This window comes from Asparagus officinalis, chromosome 4, assembly GCF_001876935.1.
Source record: "Asparagus officinalis chromosome 4, Aspof.V1, whole genome shotgun sequence".
In the NCBI taxonomy this organism is placed as follows: Eukaryota; Viridiplantae; Streptophyta; class Magnoliopsida; order Asparagales; family Asparagaceae; genus Asparagus; species Asparagus officinalis.
Window position 1 is genome coordinate 145,545,465 of NC_033797.1, and position 20,644 is coordinate 145,566,108.

Genomic DNA, 20,644 nt, shown 5'->3' on the forward strand with positions numbered 1-20,644 from the left:
CGCCCCCCCCCCCCTGCTTTCTCCTTTCCTAAATCTAGGGGTTTCTAGGGTTTCGGTCGCTGCTCGCCATATCCCCTTAATCTTTGTAGAAGATTGTTATATGGATTCTAGGGTTTCAATCCCTAGAATATCATTTTGTGTGTTTTCTAAGTTATAGGAGTTTTTAAGTTAAATTAGTGATACTCAATTTGGAGACGGTGAAATTTTGAGCAGGAGGTTAGCCGTTTGCTACTTGGGTTGAACTGTGGACGGCCTCTTGAGCGCATACATCTACCAGAGGTTGCGACCTCGCTCTCTGCAAAGCATGATTTTGACATGCAGGTATCTGTTTTTGAACTAAAGGTTTTCATTATTTTAATTGACCGTGCTCCGTTTTTACTATTACAAAGAACTTCTTGTTTTTACTGTGTCATGCACTGTTATCCTCACTGTGCCTCATGTGTCCTACGTTGCGGTGCGGTGGAAAAGTGCGGCACCATCTGATGCGGCAGCGCCTTTTGCGCCTCTCAAGCAACCTGCGCCTTGCGCAGGTTGCATGCAAGGCATAGCCTCGTATCTTTTTGTTCTTTTAACATTTCAATTGGGTCTTTATACCCGTTAATCCATATCCAAAAAAAGCGAAATATACCTCGTTCACTATTTGATTTTGTGTCGATATTAGTCTTGATTTGACTTTTGATTTGGAAAATTATGAACTTGGCTACTATGTTGGATGTGCTATCATTAGGAATTAAGATCTTATTTAGTGATTTAGTAGTAGATATTATTTACCATGACATACTTTTCATGTGAGTATACATAAGCATGCTCTTTTGTGCTTCGTTACTTATCTTGAAAAATTATGTGTGCAATTTGCACCTTCATTCACTGGGGCACACACATCGCATTCTGCCTTGCGCATGTGCGTGTAAAGAGACTTTGTTGCCCCGCATTGCGCCTTGCGCATTGATAACACTGGGGTCATGTTGGAATTAATTCACAAACTTCTCTCTAAGTATTGAGACATTTCTTAGTTCTCGGGAATTCAAAACCTTTACATATGCCTATTAGGATCAACTACAGAACAAGGACAAGGTTGTACGGATTTATTTCAAATGTGAAAATTCGACCGTTAGCCGCTAGTGTGAAACTGTGAAGCATGTATTGCTGGAGTTTGAAGTGATTCAGCTATAGCGTATAGAAATTGTGGATTATGAGTTAAACCTTAGAACTTTCTGTCTTTCTCATAGTATTTTACTTATAGCAGTTCACTTTCTAATCATGGTTATTTGTTATCCAAAATGATTCAAAACTCATGACTACGTCCATATTATTAGCTTTCTTATTTAACATCATACGTGCATGATGAATGTTGTGAAGTCTCATGAAGAGTTTGAATGCTTTGTACAATCATAATCCTTCTACAATGTACATCATAAGCCAGGCAATATTGCTATTGGAGGATTTTTAACAAATATCTTATCAACACAAACATATAGGTCCAGTTTACATCTTTTATGCTGATGAGCAACATTTAAATTTCAAAAAATGAAAAGATCTGTTTTAAAGGTTTCTTACCTATGCATTAAGTTCTATGAAGTGAATGCCTCCCTTAACAGCCTGATTAATTACGTGATGTGGAGGTCTCTGACAGAATCGTAGACTCTGCTTGCTTCCCTTCTGCATATTTTTATTATTTAGTCCCATCCTTCCTTCATGTCTTGCAACTATTTCAAGCTGCCCCAGTTTTTACCTGCATGGCCTCTTAGATTTTTTTTCTTCCTTTCCAAAATTAGAATCACTTAGCTCTCAGTGTTAGAATTCTTCTTATTTGCATTGAGTTCACAACTTTGCTAGTTGGATCTCTGACCTCTAATTATTGGGTTTTGATCAACATGCCACCAATTATTGAGAATTTTCCTTGCTGTGGCTACCAAGACTATGGAGAGTTAACTCAATACAAAATAAACCACACCAAAGTAGTGATTTTCCCATTGATAAAAGGATCTTTTGTGCTGGAAGACGGTATCTCTGATTGTAGCCCCTTTTGGATGTAAAGTATATCTCTTCTCACCATTACATTGAATGAGACAAATGTATGCATTTATATTTACTAATAATAGTCAAATCTGGAATCATGATATGTATTTAAATAGTTTAATTCAAACAATCATGTGATGGATGTTATTACTAAGTCAATGCAATTAAACCTGGTCCTTTTACTCCTCATGTCTCTTAAGTACTATGGCCACATTTCTTTTATCCCCGCGGCCTGGACTAAGGGGTATTGTATTCCTTGGACTATAATGCTAGGATTATATTATCCTCAGACTATTTTATTCCACTCCAGTGTTTGTTTTCACACGGACTATTATTTGGAGCAATGTCAAATAGTCCATATTAGTGTTTGGTTTTAGGGCAATTATGACACTTTGGACTAATATCATAATCATAATGATTTTTTTTACTTCAAATCAACTAATACTGTATTGATGTCCAATCCATTCTGGTTGATTTGTAATGTGTTTTTCACTACCACAATCCAAGTTCACTTTGATCTAACCTTCATCCTCCTTTCACCTTCACTCAGATCATTTAAATTCTAAACATCATGTCCTCTACTAGTCTAAGAACCTATAGCTGAATCATTTTTACGTTCACTTATGATCATATAAATGCTACATTATTTATCTTCACATCCAATTCCTACTTAAGCTTCTCTGTTATTAATTGGTGCTCATCTTTCTCAAAATTCTTATTTGAACTTCATACAATGTTTCAACAATAAGCTCATGTCTAATGAGCGTGTGCCTGTAATTATAAACATATGCAAGCATTGTGTAGCTCTGTATGCAAGTGATGACTAACCATGAAAATCAATGTAACTTGTTTAACAAAGTGATATGTATTTCTAAAGGGGGAAAACAAAATTTGAAAGACCTTATAATCTTTGATCATGTTATGTGAACTGTGATTTTACTTGTCAAAGAGATTATTTTAAGCGATATACTTAGCATCTGTTATAAATAGCAGTAAATAGCACCGCTAATAGTGTTTATGGTCCATCTCGCGACGCTATCACCTAATAGCGGTGATATATTGTGGAATATCCGCTTTCCGCTCGCAAAAGCGGCCAATAGCGCGCCATAGTAGTGAATAGCGGGCGATTGCAGGCAAACTCCGTTTTTTTACCATTATTTAAAAGCGGTTTGAGGTTTATTTTTTTAAAAAAAACCCGACCTGCAACTACTATATCCTATTGCCTCCCACGATTTACAACGTATTCCCGCTGCCTTCCACAGCCTCGACACCTCTCTCAGCACTTCCTCTCACCTCCACTCCACTCATCGTGAGCTCCTTTCACTACAGTCCTCTCACCGCTCAACTTATCTTCTCGAAGACAACTCTTTGACTCCTCCAGTAGTCTTCAGTATTATATAACGGTTACATATCTACTTCATGTTTAGAATCTTTTTAAATCATAAAATATGCACTTTTAGATTTTTTAGATTTTTCTTTAATTTTTCTTATTTTGAATATTTATATATATAAATTAGATCGTTATTTGACTTTGCACTTTTTACCGTTATTTTGCCGCAATGACCCTTAATAGCTTAGCAATATCTCACCACCACGCGACACTATCCGCTATCGATAATCATGCATTAATTGATGAATTGTTTGCTTGATGAACATTATATGTCTTTTCTAAAAGAGTCTACACCAGTACACCCTTCTTTTTTAAGTCTACGAAGGTCTTGAAATAATGATTATGATATATCAAAAATAATTGGTATGAACCCTAGTTGTAGGCACTACATGAAGGGAAAGATTATCATATCAAAATAGGGAAAATGGTGTGAGAAGAGCAACGATGAGCTGAATTTCCACTGGAAGAGAGCAACAACAGCAAAGTTGGACACATGAAGGAGCAACAACAGAAGGGAGTCATTTTATTTTTGTGTTTGTTTACGGAAGAAGTAGGTGTCGAAAAAATTTTCAGGGAGAACTCATGCGGAGAAAAGATAGGCAAGAAGGAAGCAGGAAAGAACAAAAAAAGTGGATAGCAAAAATCAATAGGTGGAAAACTAAAAGCCTATGACTAATTTTGTCAGAAAATCTTAATCCCCCTAAGTGAATAATACCTGGATAATAAAGATGTGGGGTGAGTGGGTTTATGTTAGTCCCCTTGTTAGGTATAAACAGTCCATCCTTAAAGATAGTTCGGACCGGATAAAAAAACAAACATATGCTAAACGTGTGGGTTTGAACTATTTTATAATAACACCCTCACTATTCAAAAAACAAACATGGCCTATATATCATTTTACAAATCTGAATGTCCTGCACCTTGTATGAAAATCGGTAACTTCATTTGTTAGTAAGTCCAGATTTACTTACCAATACGAAATAGCATTTCATCAACGATATTATAATTATAATATATATATATACTATATAATATATAGTAATATATATTATAGCTTCGGATCTAGATAAAAGGTTATCGCTTTGCTGAATAGCAGAGCTTGATACACTGGCCCACGTCAAACCCTGCATATATATAGCTTCAAGTCAGCATTAAAGGTTATGCGGTTTGTGAATAGAGACTTGCACTCAATGGCCCCACGATAACCTGCATATATGATATATATATATATATTATATATATATATAATATATATATATCATATTATGAGATTAATGGGTATCCCTTGTCATAGGGGAGGGGATTTCCCTCCTTGTCTCTATGGTGGCACAATCCCCCACATCGCTCTGGAAAGTAGGCACAAAATCTCCACCAAATCATACTCCTCTCCTACTTTATGAGGGATTGTCGCGGGGCATTGCTGCCACACTAGGCGTCAAGCGAGAAATCCTCTCCTATGACAAGGATAGCCCATTAATATCTCTCTCTCTCTCTACATACATACATACTATATAATTATATAATATATATATATATATATAGTAATATATATATATGATATCACTATAATATATCATAAACTATATATATATATTATATATATATATACTACTGATTAGTTCGTTTCAGTAGGTATAGAGCTGTTCATGCCGTTGTGTAAATAGGAGCTTTGATCATGGCCGTCACATCAACCTGGCATTAGTTTGGCTATTGAATTTAACAATTTATATAACCAGATTTTGTTGAAGAACTGTTTATCTTGTTAGCAATATAGTTGCAAGTTTATGGAACTGCTAAATTTTTTTTGATAGGATGCTTCATCTTCATGTACATGTGTAACTTTGTAAATCCTTTGTCTTTTTGGTTATTGAAAAAAAATCTAACCTATGATCGTGAATGTCTACAAAAATCGGTATAATTTATGGTTATTTTCTGTACAAAACTTTGTCTGATTCTTGTTATTATATACATATTTGTATATAGTTTATTTTACCAAGACTATCCACGAATTTTGCTATGATAGACCATCAAAATCATGAATTTTGAAATACTCGTACTTAGTTGCCATTAGGTCGAACGAAATGGAAACAAACAAGGATCATGGGTTAGGTCCTATAAAATTGCAAATTTTTAAATAACAGCATGTAATTGCACGATTTTTATCAGCTGTAGCAAGGAAACAAACCCATTGGGTAGAATGAACAGATAATGGGCAAAAATCGTGGCTTATAGTGAATGATAAATGCGACTTTTGAAGTACGCAAACTTAGTTGTCATCGAGTCGAAGTGAATGGAAATGGATAAATATAATTGGTTATGTCCCTTGAAAATCATGAATATTATTGTTCGTGTACTTCATTGCCATTAAGTCGAAATGAAAAAAAAGTAATTGTGGGTTGTTAACTCATGAAAATCATGAATTTCCAAGTATGTATATTTATTCGCCTTTAGATAAAAACAAACGTAAATAGATAAACATCATGCATAGCCCATTAAAATCGTGAGTTTGAAGTACATATACTTGACTGCCATTGGGTCAAAAGAAAAGAATTTGGATAAAAATCGTAGGCTATACCTATAAAATCGCGAATTATGAAGTATTCATACTTAATTACAATTAGGTCAAAATAAATGAGCTTGGACAAAATTCAAACTTTTACATACACATTTTTTTGATTGCCTTGGGGTTGAAACCAGTGAAAATGAACAAAATCGTGAGTTAGCCAATGAAAAGAGTGAATTTTGAAGTGCACATACTTAATTGTTGTTGGATTGACACAAACAAGAATGTTAAAAAATTGTAAGTTAGATCTCCTCACATCCATTTCTTGAAGCTTATGAGAGATGGTTTGGGTTCATTTTAGCCAATACCCAAGATCGAAACTAAGATTTTAAAGGATCCTTTGGGTGTCTAGTTTCAAAAACGAGCATATTCTTGCTTATAATAATCAACATAATAAAAGAAACTTAAAACTGTGGTAGGAATTTTAGTTCTAATAACACATAAATTAAAAAACAATAATGATCTTATGTAAATTACACACACATACACACACACATACACACGCACATATACATATTTATATATATGCATATACATACATACATACATATACACATACATAAAAAAACATGCGCAAACACACATACACACATATATCTATCTATATATATTGTGTGTGTGCGTGTCTGTGTATAGGGTTTGATGGTTATCAAGTGGTGGCACATTTAGCAAATTTGCCATATCTGGTATCTGCACCTGTGTTGGTACCCGTACGCATTTCCATGCAACTTAGGTTCTCGCCTATGAAAATCATGAATTTAGAAGTATTCATAATTAATTGACATTCGTGAAATGAACGATCATGACAAAATCATGGGTTCTAGCAAATTAAATTTACAAAATTTACCCATACTTAATTGTTATTTGGTTGAAATGAATAAAAATTAACAAAAATCGTGAGTTAAAGCTCATAAAAGTGCATAATTTTGAAGTATGCATATTTACTTGATATTGGGTTGAAACGAATGAAATTTGACAAAAATTGTGGTTTAGACTCTTGAAAATCATGAAGTTTATAGAATGTGTACTTTGTTGTTGTTGCGTCGAAAAGAACGAAAATTGATAAAAATAATGTGACGGCCCATGAAAATTGTGAATTTTGAAGTATGTGTGCTTATTTGCCTTTAGGTCTAAACGGACAAAATGAATAAAAATTATGGATTAGAGCAATGAAATTTGTAAATTTTGAAATACCCATACTTAAATACCATCTGGTAAAAATGACCAAAAATTGGATAGAATTATTGGTTATAGCCCATGAAAATACTGAATTTTAAAGTATGCTTCCTTTATTACAATTGGGTTGAAACGAAAGAAAATGGACAAAATTATGGGATAATCCATGAAAATTTGAATGTATAGCACACATAATTGTTCTTGGGTCTAAATGAACGAAAAAGGGACAAAAGGCTGGAAGCATGGTTCTTTTGATAAGGAATGAATGCGTAGGTTTTTTCCCCTAAAGCGGAGGAAGCATGATTTCTTGGGTCAAGGGAGTGGAGGCAATTTAGATATGGTCGTTACTCGATCTGATTTATTATTGTTTTCTTGATAGAACCCTAGCACCAGAAAGAACATATTCTAATTTCCTTCGCTTTTCAAGCTAACACACTGATGAAGCAGAAGACAAAACTCTACTTTCTAATCCTCTTCTATCTTTCAACTTTTGTTATATATCAACAGTCTCTCTCTCTGTATCTCTATTATTGTTATGCTTATATATCAGTGTGTTTTTGTGTGTTTTCTATAACAACTGTCTGGGGAAGTGAATAAATTTATGAGTTTTTGGAAACTTTTCCAGCTTAGTTTGTTCCTATAAACAGGGTGACAGCTGCATTTGTTGGACCCTAAAGGGGGTGATTAGGGTCTTATGCTAATCTAATCCCGATTAAATACCAATTAAAGATAATTAATAAGTTATCCTAGCAAGTATAAAATATAACAAGATATATGAGCTAGGATAAGCAATATGAATAATGAGATATATCCTATATGATAAAAATAAAATATAACAAGATATATGAGCTAGGATAAGCAATATGAATAATGAGATATATCCTATATGATAAAAATATATGCAAGGATATATAAAGCTAGGATAAGCAATATGAATAATGAGATATATCCTATATGATAAAAATATATGCAAGGATATATAAATTAACACAAGGGTAATATAATTAAAATACAAATGTGATAGGAAAAAATATACAAGAGTAATAGGCAATTGGCGATATAAGATAAATGCATAAGCAAATGCGCCAAAGACAAATTCAAACACGCTCAAATGATCATGGAGTTCGGACCTTCCGTCCTACGTCTCCGCTCCCCACTTCCGGGGAGAAATCCACTATCACAATCGAGTTTTCTACGCTCACCCGAATAACGTTTACACCTCACAATGTCGGTTTTCAACGCTTACCGATCAACGTCCATACCTCACACTCGGTTTTCTAGTTCACCAAAAACTTTACAATTCACACTCTTATAATGTCGGTTTTCAACGCTCACCGATCAATGTCTATACCTCACACTCGATTTTCTAGCTCACCGAAAACTTTACAACACTCACAATGTAACTACAATAAAATGTTCTCTAATATGAATGAGAACTCAATTAAACATAACTCAATTGTTACAATCTCTCACAACCCCAATATACTATGTGTATAAATACTAAAAGCTCAAGTGGGTGTGTGTAACAATGAGGTAAATCAAATCTAAACTCAATATAAAACTAGCTTTAATAAAATGATAAACAAACAAATAGATATAAAGCTAGAAATAGAGTTTAGAAAACTTCTCAATGGATTAAGAGATTGAGGGAAGATGGTTGGAAGCTCAAGCACCAATAGGATCTCCTCAAGCTCTTGTGAAATTGATTTCACAAACCCAAAACTCTCAATTGCTTAAAAGCTTCTTAAACACTCTTTTAAACAAACATTAAATAAGTTTAAACCCTGGTTAAACTCTTTTAAAACATTCTCTTGGTGTATCAAATGATAAATACAATGTGGTATATATATGGTAGAAGAAAATAACCCCCAAAAACCCTAAAAACCACTAAAAGATAAAATTCAGCAAGTTACCGTTACTGTGCAACCGTAACATCGGCGGTCGACCGTGACGGTCGACCGCGAGAAGAAAAACTGCAGAACTGGTCTTTGGACTGTTGACGATCGACCGTGGCGGTCGACCGCACTTTTTCAGATTTTGACAGATGCTGGAATTTTACGTATCTGACTTTGTAAAATTAATTAAAAATAGTAAATCAACTCCAAAAATCATGAAATTTTGAGGGAATGTTCTAGACATGTAGATAAACATGTTAGAGAAAGAATTTCTAAAATATCACTTCCCAGTTGAGAGAAATAAATGTTTGAACACAGATATATAATTTCTAAAAAAACTGCTGAAAACTCGGTTTTGTAAATTCAATTGAAAACAAAACAACTCCAAAATTAGTAAAACTTGGGGAAATGTTTGTATATATGAAGATAAACATGTAAACGAAAAAGTTTTTCAAATCGCATTTCCCAATTATGAAAACGCATCAATTTTGTAAAAACATGCACGGACACATGCACGTACATGAACAAAAAAACTTAATTTTTCCAAAAACAAGTTCAAACAACTTGGAAACACTTTAGAATGGATTTGTAGACATTATACGAGATATGAAAATAGTGTGAACAAGTCTTTAATCCATAAACACAATATTTTTCTAAATACAATAGAATATGAAACAAACAAAAGTGTATATGAAGATATATATTGTTTTATATCTACATAACTAAACCAAAACAACTTAACCATATAAAACAAACATGTATATATATATAAATATGTATTTGTTTCATATTTAAACTTGAAAATCAAAACTTATATATAGATATATGACTATATATAAAACCAAATACGTGTATGTGTGTATATGATTGAGCTTAGTGTATCAAACACACATAATATAAAACCTAAACTAAATTACCCAAGCTTGATCTTGATCTTCAATAAGCTTGACTTGGTACACTTGCGGAAGAAGCTTGAACTTGTATCTTTAACTTGAATGTACATTGCCTTACTCCACTATTCCACCAACCTCCATTGGATATGATCGTTGAAGCTCTATTCCATCCATCCTCCAACTTATTGTTTGTCTACAATAAATAACAAAATACAAACACTAGACAAATAATATTAGATGTAAATTGTTTGTTAAATCATCATCAAAACAAAAAGGCCAACAATCTTCCCCTTTTTGATGATGACAAACAATTTACAAAAAGGATATATGCATGAAAGGAAACAATATATAAATTATAATTCACATGCATATAAACAAGGAAATGTATACTTACAATATTTCTCCCCCTTTGACAACATCAAAAAGGAAAAATCATATAGATGAAAGAGAGCGAAAGCTCCCCCTACCTATAAGCATGGGTGAATATAACACATAGAAAGATATAGGGATTGCTCCCCTATCAAAATACCTTATGGAATATATGCAATAATGATCAAGGCACACATATGTGAGCAAGCATACATGAATATGCTAAATATCACTCACATATAAAAAGACAATGAGAACACACATAAATATGTCAATATGAAAATAGTATCTTATTAACAATTATAAAAACATAGTGTATAAAAATAGATTTATGAAAGCAAAGGAATGAGGAAAACATGAGAACCATGAAAAAAGTTTTCAAGTGAAAACAAATCACTCAAATGAAGTCATAAATCAAGATTTGAGTCCAAAAACAATGTTTGATCAAAGAAGAAAATTTTCTTTGTATAACTTGATCAAACCACTCATAAAATACATTATAAGACACGAATAGATGATCCATAACCACAAACACATAAATATCATCATATAAGTAAAATATAATAAATTCAAAGCAACAATTTAAAACAAAATCTTTGACAAAAGAATTTCAAGAGAGGCAATAATATATCAAGCTCTTAAGCTTGTTCCAACCCATATAATCATTCTAGCATCCGGTAAACATGATTTGGGAATAAACACCCAATAAACCCGGAGGGTTATATAAACACAAAAAAATTTGATCAATAAAAAGAATTGTTTTCATGTTAAAAAATTTAAAGTATAATTTTCAAAACCAAGAAAAAGTAAAAATAAAAACACTAAAATTCTTGGTTTAAGAAAAATTATTTTGGCACCCAAGCATTCTTGGTACCGGATTGGTTAGGGACATGACCCCTATCATTTAAGCTCAAAGCCCTAGGGTTATGAACCCTCTTAGGCACATGTGGTGCACTAACACGGTCAAAGCAAAAATTACTCAAATGACCCTTCCGATTACAATAAGTACAATGAAAATGAAACATTTGCTTATGTCTATGTTATCCCGACACGGCAAACCAAGTCCCGTACCCGTGTCGGGTACGTTTTGGGTGCGGATCCGCACCCAAACGGCAGGGACACGGCGATTTCACAAGAGTGAGGGAAAAAAGTTACAAACTTGAAAAAAAAAGTTACGAACCTTAGAACCCATCAACGGAAGCGACGACGGATTCTAGATCTCAAGGCGTCGGGTCAATTGCAGCGCCTCGACGACGAAATCAGCTCCTCGACGATGAATCAGCGCCTCTGCTCGAAGACAGGTTTGATTTTTAGGGTTTTGTTTTTGTTGTTTCTCCTTTTTCTTCGACGCCAGGATCAACGCCTCTCCTTTTTCTCTTTTTCCCTCGACGACGAAAGTTGGGGCTGATTTCATGCGCCCTCTTCCAGTCATCATGCGTTTTTTTCTCGAAAGAGAACGAAGAGGAGATAAAGGCGGTGGAAGAATTAGGGCTGGGGAGAACGAAGAGGAGATAAAGGCGACGGAAGAATTAGGGCTGGAGAGAACGAAGAGGAGATAAAGGGCGGCGGAAGAATTAGGGCTGGTCTTGATCTTCTTTTTTCTCCTTTATATAGTATGTGCTAATATTTCCATAGACCCCTCGTCGATTCTTTTTTTGCAGCAAGCCCCTTAACAAATACAAATATGTTATTAATTCAATATAATAGGTATTTATATTATAATAGGTATTTAATTATTTTTTTGCAGCAAGTCCCATCCACTTTACATAACAAAAAATATGGAAATATAATAGGTACTTAATTCAATATTAATCTAAAGTGAATTATTTTATATTTTATATATATATATATATATATATTGTCCCCGTACCTTACTTTTTACAAATTTACCGTGTCCCGTACCCGTACCCGTACCTAGGCAACATAGGCTTATGTTGACCAAACGGTTGTGCACGGGTCTCATTTGCAAAAATAGATTGTTTTTAAAAATTATTTTGCAAATGGGAAACTCTCTTCAAATCAAAACAAAACTTGATCAAATGATCAAATCTACCACAATGATCACACTTAAACTTTTATGGTCTTTTAAAATCATTTGGCAAAAGTGAAGTCTTTTTCAAATCACAACAAAATTTTGCCAAATGGCTAAAACGTCCACAAAGATCACATTTGAACACATTAGCATGTTTATGATGTGTATGATAAGCATATGCATGTGTATGTGATGAAGAAGCTACATGAGATGCACAATGAGCATTAGCATTGTTATGTTTGTGTGCAACATAGCAAAATCTAGCAAGATGGCCTTTACGACCGCAAATTGTGTATTTGTAGACTTTGCTATATATGTGTGCATGATGAGTGGATGATTTTGACTTAGACTTGACACATATTCACAAGCTTCTTATGGTTGTTAATGCATGTATTAAGAGTTGAATCTAAAGAAGAAATACGGGTTGTTAATGCATGTATTAAGAGTTGAATCTAAAGAAGAAATACGGTTTTTAACATTGTTCAACTTATCATTAGGCATATTAGCATTAACAATACGGTTTTTAACATTGTTCAACTTATCATTAGGCATATTAGCATTAACTTTAGAAGTAGAACATAACTAATTATTTATAAAAGAAGCAATATCATTTTTTATGTTCTCTATTTTTAACATGGCATTATCTTTTTCATGAGTTAAACTAGCAACATTTGAAGTTAAAGAAACATGATCTAATTTTAATTTTTCATTATTTTCTTTAAGGATCATATTTTTATTTGAAATAGTTTCAAACTTAGATGCTAACAACTTATGATCGGATTTCAAATCTTCATGCTTGCTTTGTAAATCAATAAAATCTTTATACAATTTGTTATAGGCATGCAATAATTTTTTACTAGCACAAATAAGTTCATCACTAGATAAATCATTAGTGGTTTCGAACTCGCAAACCTCACTAGGGCTATCGCCTAGTGGCTGTGTACATGATGCTCCATACGAGCTTGAAGTCGGATCCTCCAAAGCTTGTCGGATCACCTCCAAGTCCCATTGATGTGCTTCAATAAATTTCCATAAGGTGTAAGCATTATCAAAATGAACAAACTTGTTAGACAAAGATGAATCAAATGTATTATGTAAGAATTCCAACAAGAGCTTGTTCATAATAAATAATCTTTTATTATTTTTATTCCACTTGGATTTCGTGGGCACAATATAAGCACAATCAATGATTTCCCATAAATTGATATTTTTAGATTGAACAAATATTTTGAATCTAAAACACCATTGAGCATAAGGGAAAACATTGAATTTAGGAGCAATACTAGAATCATAGCCTAAACAAGATGCATCATTCATATCCATAATTTGTAAAAATATGCAAGCAAGATACAAATACAATCAAAATAAGATTAGCACAAAAAGATAATTTGGATCTTTAACTCAAGGTAATTAGATCTTAAATCAAAGAACACCAAGCTCTGATACCAATTGTTAGACCCTAGGAGGGGGGTGATTAGGGTCTTATGCTAATCTAATCCTGATTAAATGTCAATTAAAGTTAATTAACAAGTTATCCTAGCAAGTATGAAATACAACAAGATATATGAGCTGGGATAAGCAATATGAACAATGAGATGTATCCTATATGATAAAAATATATGTAAGGATATATAAACTAATACAAGGGTGATATAATCAAACTATAAATATGATAGGGCAAAATATACAAGAGTAATAGGCAATTGACGATATAAGATAAATGCATAAGCAAATACGTTAAAGACAAACTCAAACACACTCAAATGATCACGGAGTTCGGACCTTCCGTCCTACGTCTCCGCTCCCCACTTCCGGGGAGAAATCCACTATCACAATCGAGTTTTCTACGCTCACCCGAATAACGTTTACACCTCACAATGTCGGTTTTCAACGCTCACCGATCAACGTCCATACCTCACACTCGGTTTTCTAGTTCACCAAAAACTTTACAATTCACACTCTTATAATGTCGGTTTTCAACGCTCACCGATCAATGTCTATACCTCACACTCGATTTTCTAGCTCACCGAAAACTTTACAACACTCACAATGTAACTACAATAAAATGTTCTCTAATATGAATGAGAACTCAATTAAACATAACTCAATTGTTACAATCTCTCACAACCCCAATATACTATGTGTATAAATACTAAAAGCTCAAGTGGGTGTGTGTAACAATGAGGTAAATCAAATCTAAACTCAATATAAAACTAGCTTTAATAAAATGATAAACAAACAAATAGATATAAAGCTAGAAATAGAGTTTAGAAAACTTCTCAATGGATTAAGAGATTGAGGGAAGATGGTTGGAAGCTCAAGCACCAATAGGTTCTCCTCAAGCTCTTGTGAAATTAATTTCACAAACCCAAAACTCTCAATTGCTTAAAAGCTTCTTAAACACTCTTTTAAACAAACATTAAACAAGTTTAAACCCTTGTTAAACTCTTTTAAAATATTCTCTTGGTGTATCAAATGATAAATACAATGGGGTATATATAGGGTAGAAGAAAACAACCCTAAAAATCACTAAAAGATAAAATTCAGCAAGTTATCGTTACTGTGCAACGGTAACATCGGCGGTCGACCGTGGCGGTCGACCGCGAGAAGAAAAATTACAAAACTGGTCTCTGGACGGCTGACGGTCGACCGTGGCGGTCGACCGCACTGTAGCACGATCGACCGTGGCGGTCGACCACACTTTTCCAGATTTTGACAGATGCTGGAATTTTGCGTATCTGACTTTGTAAAATCAATTAAAAATAGTAAATCAACTCTAAAAATCATGAAATTTTGAGGGAAGGTTCTAGACATGTAGATAAACATGTTAGAGAAAGAATTTCTGAAATATCACTTTCCAGTTGAGAGAAATAAATGTTTGAACACAGATATACAGTTTCTGAAAAAACTACTGAAAACTCGGTTTTGTAAATTCAATTGAAAATAACAAAACAACTCCAAAATTAGTAAAAGTTGGGGACATGTTTGTATATATGAAGATAAACATGTAAACGAAGAAGTTTTTCAAATCGCATTTCCCAATTGTGAAAACACATCAGTTTTGTAAAAACATGCACGGACACATGCACATACATGAACAAAAAAACTTGATTTTTCCAAAAACGAGTTCAAACAACTTGGAAACACTTTAGAATGGATTTGTAGACATTATACGAGATATGAAAATAGTGTGAACAAGTCTTTAATCCATAAACACAATATTTTTCTAAATACAATAGAATATGAAACAAACAAAAGTGTATATGAAGATATATATTGTTTCATATCTACATACCTAAACCAAAACAACTTAACCATATGAAAACAAACATGTATATATATATATAACCAAATACGTGTATGTGTGTATATGATTGAGCTTAGAGTACCAACACACATAATATATAAACCTAAACTAAATTACCCAAGCTTGATCTTGATCTTCAATAAGCTTGACTTGGTACACTTGCGGAAGAAGCTTGAACTTGAATGTACATTGCTTCACTCCACTATTCCACCAACCTCCATTGGATATGATCGTTGAAGCTCTATTCCATCCATCCTCCAACTTATTGTTTGTCTACAATAAATAACAAAATACAAACACTGGACAAACAATATTAGATGTAAATTGATTGTTAAATTATCATCAAAACAAGAAGGCCAACAACATTATCCGTAAAAATTTGTTATTGTTTAGATTTTATAATTAACTTGATGTATATGTATTTCACAGGCCTTTTCCTTCAATGCTGAGGAGGAGTCATTGCGGCAACCACGAGTTGTTCGTGTTGGTCTTATTCAGAACTCAATTGCTCTTCCAACTTCTGCACTCTTTTTGGACCAGAAGAGGGCCATCATGGAGAAAGTGAGACCCATGATTGAAGCAGCTGGTGCAGCTAGAGTCAATATCCTGTGCTTGCAGGTGAGTTCTATTTTAAGACTTGGACCTGTGATATATTATCTGCTAGGCTTAAACTACATAATGTACTGCAGGAGGCGTGGATGATGCCATTTGCCTTTTGTACCCGAGAGAAAAGATGGTGTGAATTTGCTGAACCTGTTGATGGAGAGACGATTCAATTTCTTCAGGAGCTTGCTCAAAAGTATAACATGGTTATTGTGAGTCCAATTCTAGAAAGGGACTTGAACCATGGAGAAACTATATGGAACACTGCTGTAATTATAGGGAATCATGGAAATATAATTGGCATCCATCGAAAGGTAAACCGTAAATTAGATTTTTCATTGTAGTTGGCTTCTCAGTGTTGTATCACCTTTTTGTTCACTCATATCTACTTACTCATGAGTTTATTTCAGAATCATATTCCAAGAGTTGGGGATTTTAATGAAAGCACATACTATATGGAAGGGAACACTGGGCATCCAGTCTTTGAAACCACTTTCGGAAAGATTGGAGTAAATATTTGTTATGGAAGACATCATCCTTTAAACTGGTTAGCATTTGGACTCAATGGAGCTGAGATTGTTTTCAATCCCTCTGCAACAGTAGGAGAACTGAGTGAACCAATGTGGCCAATTGAGGTATGTTTCATGTTATCAGCTTTTGCCCACAGTATCAACCACCACAAAATCACAGAGATACACCTAAAAAAGACACTGTCTATCTTCTTTTTGTATGATTTCCCCTTGTGAGTTAGCACTGTTCATATATGTTTGCTTTTGTTTGAAGGATCATACTTTCTTCCTTGTATAATTTCTCCCTAGCGTTTGTAAGCGAAGTTGACTAGAAACGTTACAAACACACAGATCTAGTACGAATACCGTAACCCTTGTAGACTCATTTAATATTTCCTCACTTTTCTTGATACCGTCTAGGCTTCTCAACTACATATTTAGGACTCTAATAAATAGAAAACATTCTCCCTTATTCTTTTAGTAGGAATAAGATGCTCCTTTGCCCGCAAGATACCCCTGTTTGTTATCTCATCACAAATTAGGCATTTATGTTTGATTGGATTTCAACTAGTGAGGTCTACCTCTATGAAGGATATTGTCTCATATTTTCATCCACCTATGATGGCATTCAATTATCGAATATCTACCAATGATGACAATATATCACATATGCAGTGCAATCTTTCAAAACTACTCTACATGTGGGCATAAATCAATTTTGATGCCAATTTTGTTATGTTCCATTCCTTCACTGTAAAATCCACCTAATAAAGAAATCAAAATTATAGTTTTCTTAAGTAGGAAATTGACATGCGACCTTATTTAGTAAATTTGAGGAAATAACAAAAAATTGTGTAGCATGAGCACCTCTATCGCGAAGCTGTTCATGTTAGAGATGTGTTTTTTGACATGCTTAGTTTACCTTTTATCTATTATATCAAACTTAAATTTACATATAGTTGTTATTTAGTAACATATTTTATCAGAGAGTACATACGTTGGGTACATTTGAAACAAAAGTAATTCGTTTGCAATAGGATTGCTTAATGGGTTTCATCTTCACTGCTTATCCTTTCAAAAGATCGATGTGTTAACAATTCCCTTCTGCCTTTTTATGAATAACCTTTGTGAATATAGTGATTCACAACTAGGTAATCTAAATTCTAAAAAAGTTAGTATGCAATTTTATAAATGTTTGAATTAAATTGATATGAATTTATGTTAATGATGTAATCTTGGACCTGAGAATGTCTTCTTTGGTACATATCAGTTTTCTTTCCGATTCTTCTGGGCTCTTAAGTCTAGAAGAATTTGGAGGGAGAACTTTGGAGGGTTGCTCCTTAATGCATGGACCCAAACTGCCTCAGCAATAGGGTAAGGTGTTTCATTTGCTAAGTGGCTTTCTAGGGGTTTGTCAAGTTCTTCACTAGTCTATAATTTCTTTGTCGGGAAATTTTACACCAATTGACAGGGTTGACATCTGCCTCCAAATCTTTCACGGAGCCTTATTCTCCACAACATATCACACACATTAGAGATGAAAAGTCTTATGCCTTGTTGGTATGCAAGAATCAAGTCGATGAGAGTGGAATGACATAAGGAATGGAATAGAATAAGTGTGGGAATAGAGTACTCATTCTCATTCTCATGTTTGGGTGCGAACAGAGAATGAAGTGGGAGTGACAATCTTTTTATTTTGGCATGGGTAACTAATAAGCAGTTAAGGCATATTTGGAATTTATTTTAAAATTATTATTCTCACTTAAGTGGGAATGCCTATTCCCTACCATCTCATTGGGAATGCTCATTCCCACATAAAGTTGGTATGAGGGTTCTAGCGGCAAAAATATGTTGTGTTTGGAAGTGCAAAGTTCGGCTCATTGTTGGCAGAGCTTTTTCTGCTTTCCCATTGATTCGGATTGATGCAAGCTAGAAGATCTCTCTTTAATGAAAATTTGAATATTACATTTTAGAAGGAATAACAAGTACATGTACATTTATTGCATGCTTCAAGGGGTCTACAGTTCAACCAAATCTAAATATAGGATATTTCTCTTTCTTGGTTACCCATTTATTCAGATTGTCCATATTTTTCATTTTGAACCAATATCAAGTATGCATACTTTAAACTTTGCAATTTTCATTAGCTATGGCCCACAATTTTTTCATTTTCGTTCATTTCAATTTAATGGACATTACTTCAAAATTCAAATTTTCATGGGTTATAATCCATGATTTTTTGCTCATTTTCATTAATTTCAACCACAGGGGAAGCAAGTATGTGTAGTTCTCAAAATTTCCAAATGTCATGAGTTATAATCTACAATTTTTCTTCACTAATTGTCTTTTTCGACCCAATGACAAATAAGCGTGACTACTTCAAAATTCACGATTTTCATTGCTTTAAGTCATATTACATTAAAATTCGTAATTTTCATGGGCTAATCCATGATCTTTTCCATTTCCATTCGCTTCGACCCAATGACAGTTATGATTTTAATTAATGTATACCTTTTTGCAAACTATCTTTAACTGCACAAACAACCTTTTCATTATAGCTTTATGCTTCTGTCTTTTGTTCGTTCATTGGGAAGTTTGTTGACCACTGGTTTCTTGAAGCTTGTACTCATTTTTCAAGCGTTGATGATGTTTCAGGCTCGTAATGCTGCCATATCAAACAGTTATTTTGTGGGATCAATCAATCGAGTTGGTACAGAGGTCTTCCCAAATCCTTTTACTTCTGGTGATGGGAAGCCCCAGCATCCAGATTTTGGTCACTTTTATGGATCAAGCCATATCTCGGCCCCGGATGCATCTTGCACCCCATCTTTATCTCGCTACAGAGACGGCTTGCTTGTTTCTGACATGGATCTTAACCTCTGTAGGCAGTTAAAGGACAAATGGGGTTTCAGAATGACTGCTCGCTATGATATGTATTCTAAGTTATTATCTCAATATTTGAAACCAGGGTTTAGTCCTCAAGTGATTGTCGACCCAGCATTGGGTAAACGAGTGTAGACTCAGCGGATGAGAAGGGCTAGAATCTCAAAAAGAAAGTAATGTAATTCTTGCAATTCAGATCGTACATTATCGTGAATATGAAAGGCCCTGTTCCCTTCATGTGTTAACCAACAGATAAGTAACTGTAATTTCATGGCAATAATGTGCACTTGGTCAAGTGGGTGGCTGCGTAAAAAGTTTCAGGATGTTTGTGTTCTTGCAAGCTCTGTGGAAATAAAGGTGTGTATCTGGACTCGGGAAATTTTATAAAATTTCTTTGTTTATCGATTTGTATTGTTGCTTTTGCTAGAAACTTTTATTACCTTGTTTTTGTGGGCCCTTCTGGTTGATAATGGTGACTGAGAATCTGTTTCATGATATGTACACTGGTGATTGAGAATCTGTTTCATGATATATCAAAACGACAGTATGAAATTTTAGTTGGGAAATCTTTGCTTGTTCTTTTGGATTTTGCTCCCTATCTTCGCTTCTTGCTAGACGTTCCAGTCATCCAAAAGTCAATAACATATATAACCCAAGCAGAGGTCCTACTTTAATGTTGGATTTTGGATGATTGTCATACATTTTTGGTTGTTCCAATTCAATAAATAAGGATTTTGCGGAGTTGAGAATTCATAATTTTATGAGATATAACTTATGATTTTTACTTATTTTTGTTTGTTTTGATCAAATGATAAATAGTTATGCGTAGTTCAAATTTCATGGTTTCATAAGTTATAACATTTGATATGCTTACTTCAATTTTCATGACTTTATGAGCTATAACACATGATATTTGTCCCTTTTTTTCATTTTGACCAAATGTCATATTATTATGCAGCGTTTAAAATCCACTAGTTCATGAGCTATAACACATGTTTTTTGTCC

At 33.9% G+C, this 20,644-nt stretch overlaps 1 protein-coding gene across 1 annotated transcript; it reads left to right on the top strand.

Annotated features, from left to right (window-relative positions):
* LOC109839449 (beta-ureidopropionase) lies at window positions 101-20,136 on the top strand. Its single transcript, XM_020407872.1, has 6 exons — window positions 101-112; window positions 211-321; window positions 16,074-16,262; window positions 16,334-16,561; window positions 16,658-16,882; window positions 19,412-20,136. Exons 1-6 carry the CDS (start codon window positions 101-103, stop codon window positions 19,772-19,774), a joined length of 1,128 nt encoding a protein of 375 aa, XP_020263461.1. The 3' UTR covers window positions 19,775-20,136.

Coding starts and splice junctions, on each gene's coding strand:
- LOC109839449 (XM_020407872.1), top strand. Junction 322..16,073: donor AGCATGATTTTGACATGCAG/GTATCTGTTTTT, acceptor TGTATTTCACAG/GCCTTTTCCTTCAATGCTGA. Junction 16,883..19,411: donor AACCAATGTGGCCAATTGAG/GTATGTTTCATG, acceptor ATGATGTTTCAG/GCTCGTAATGCTGCCATATC.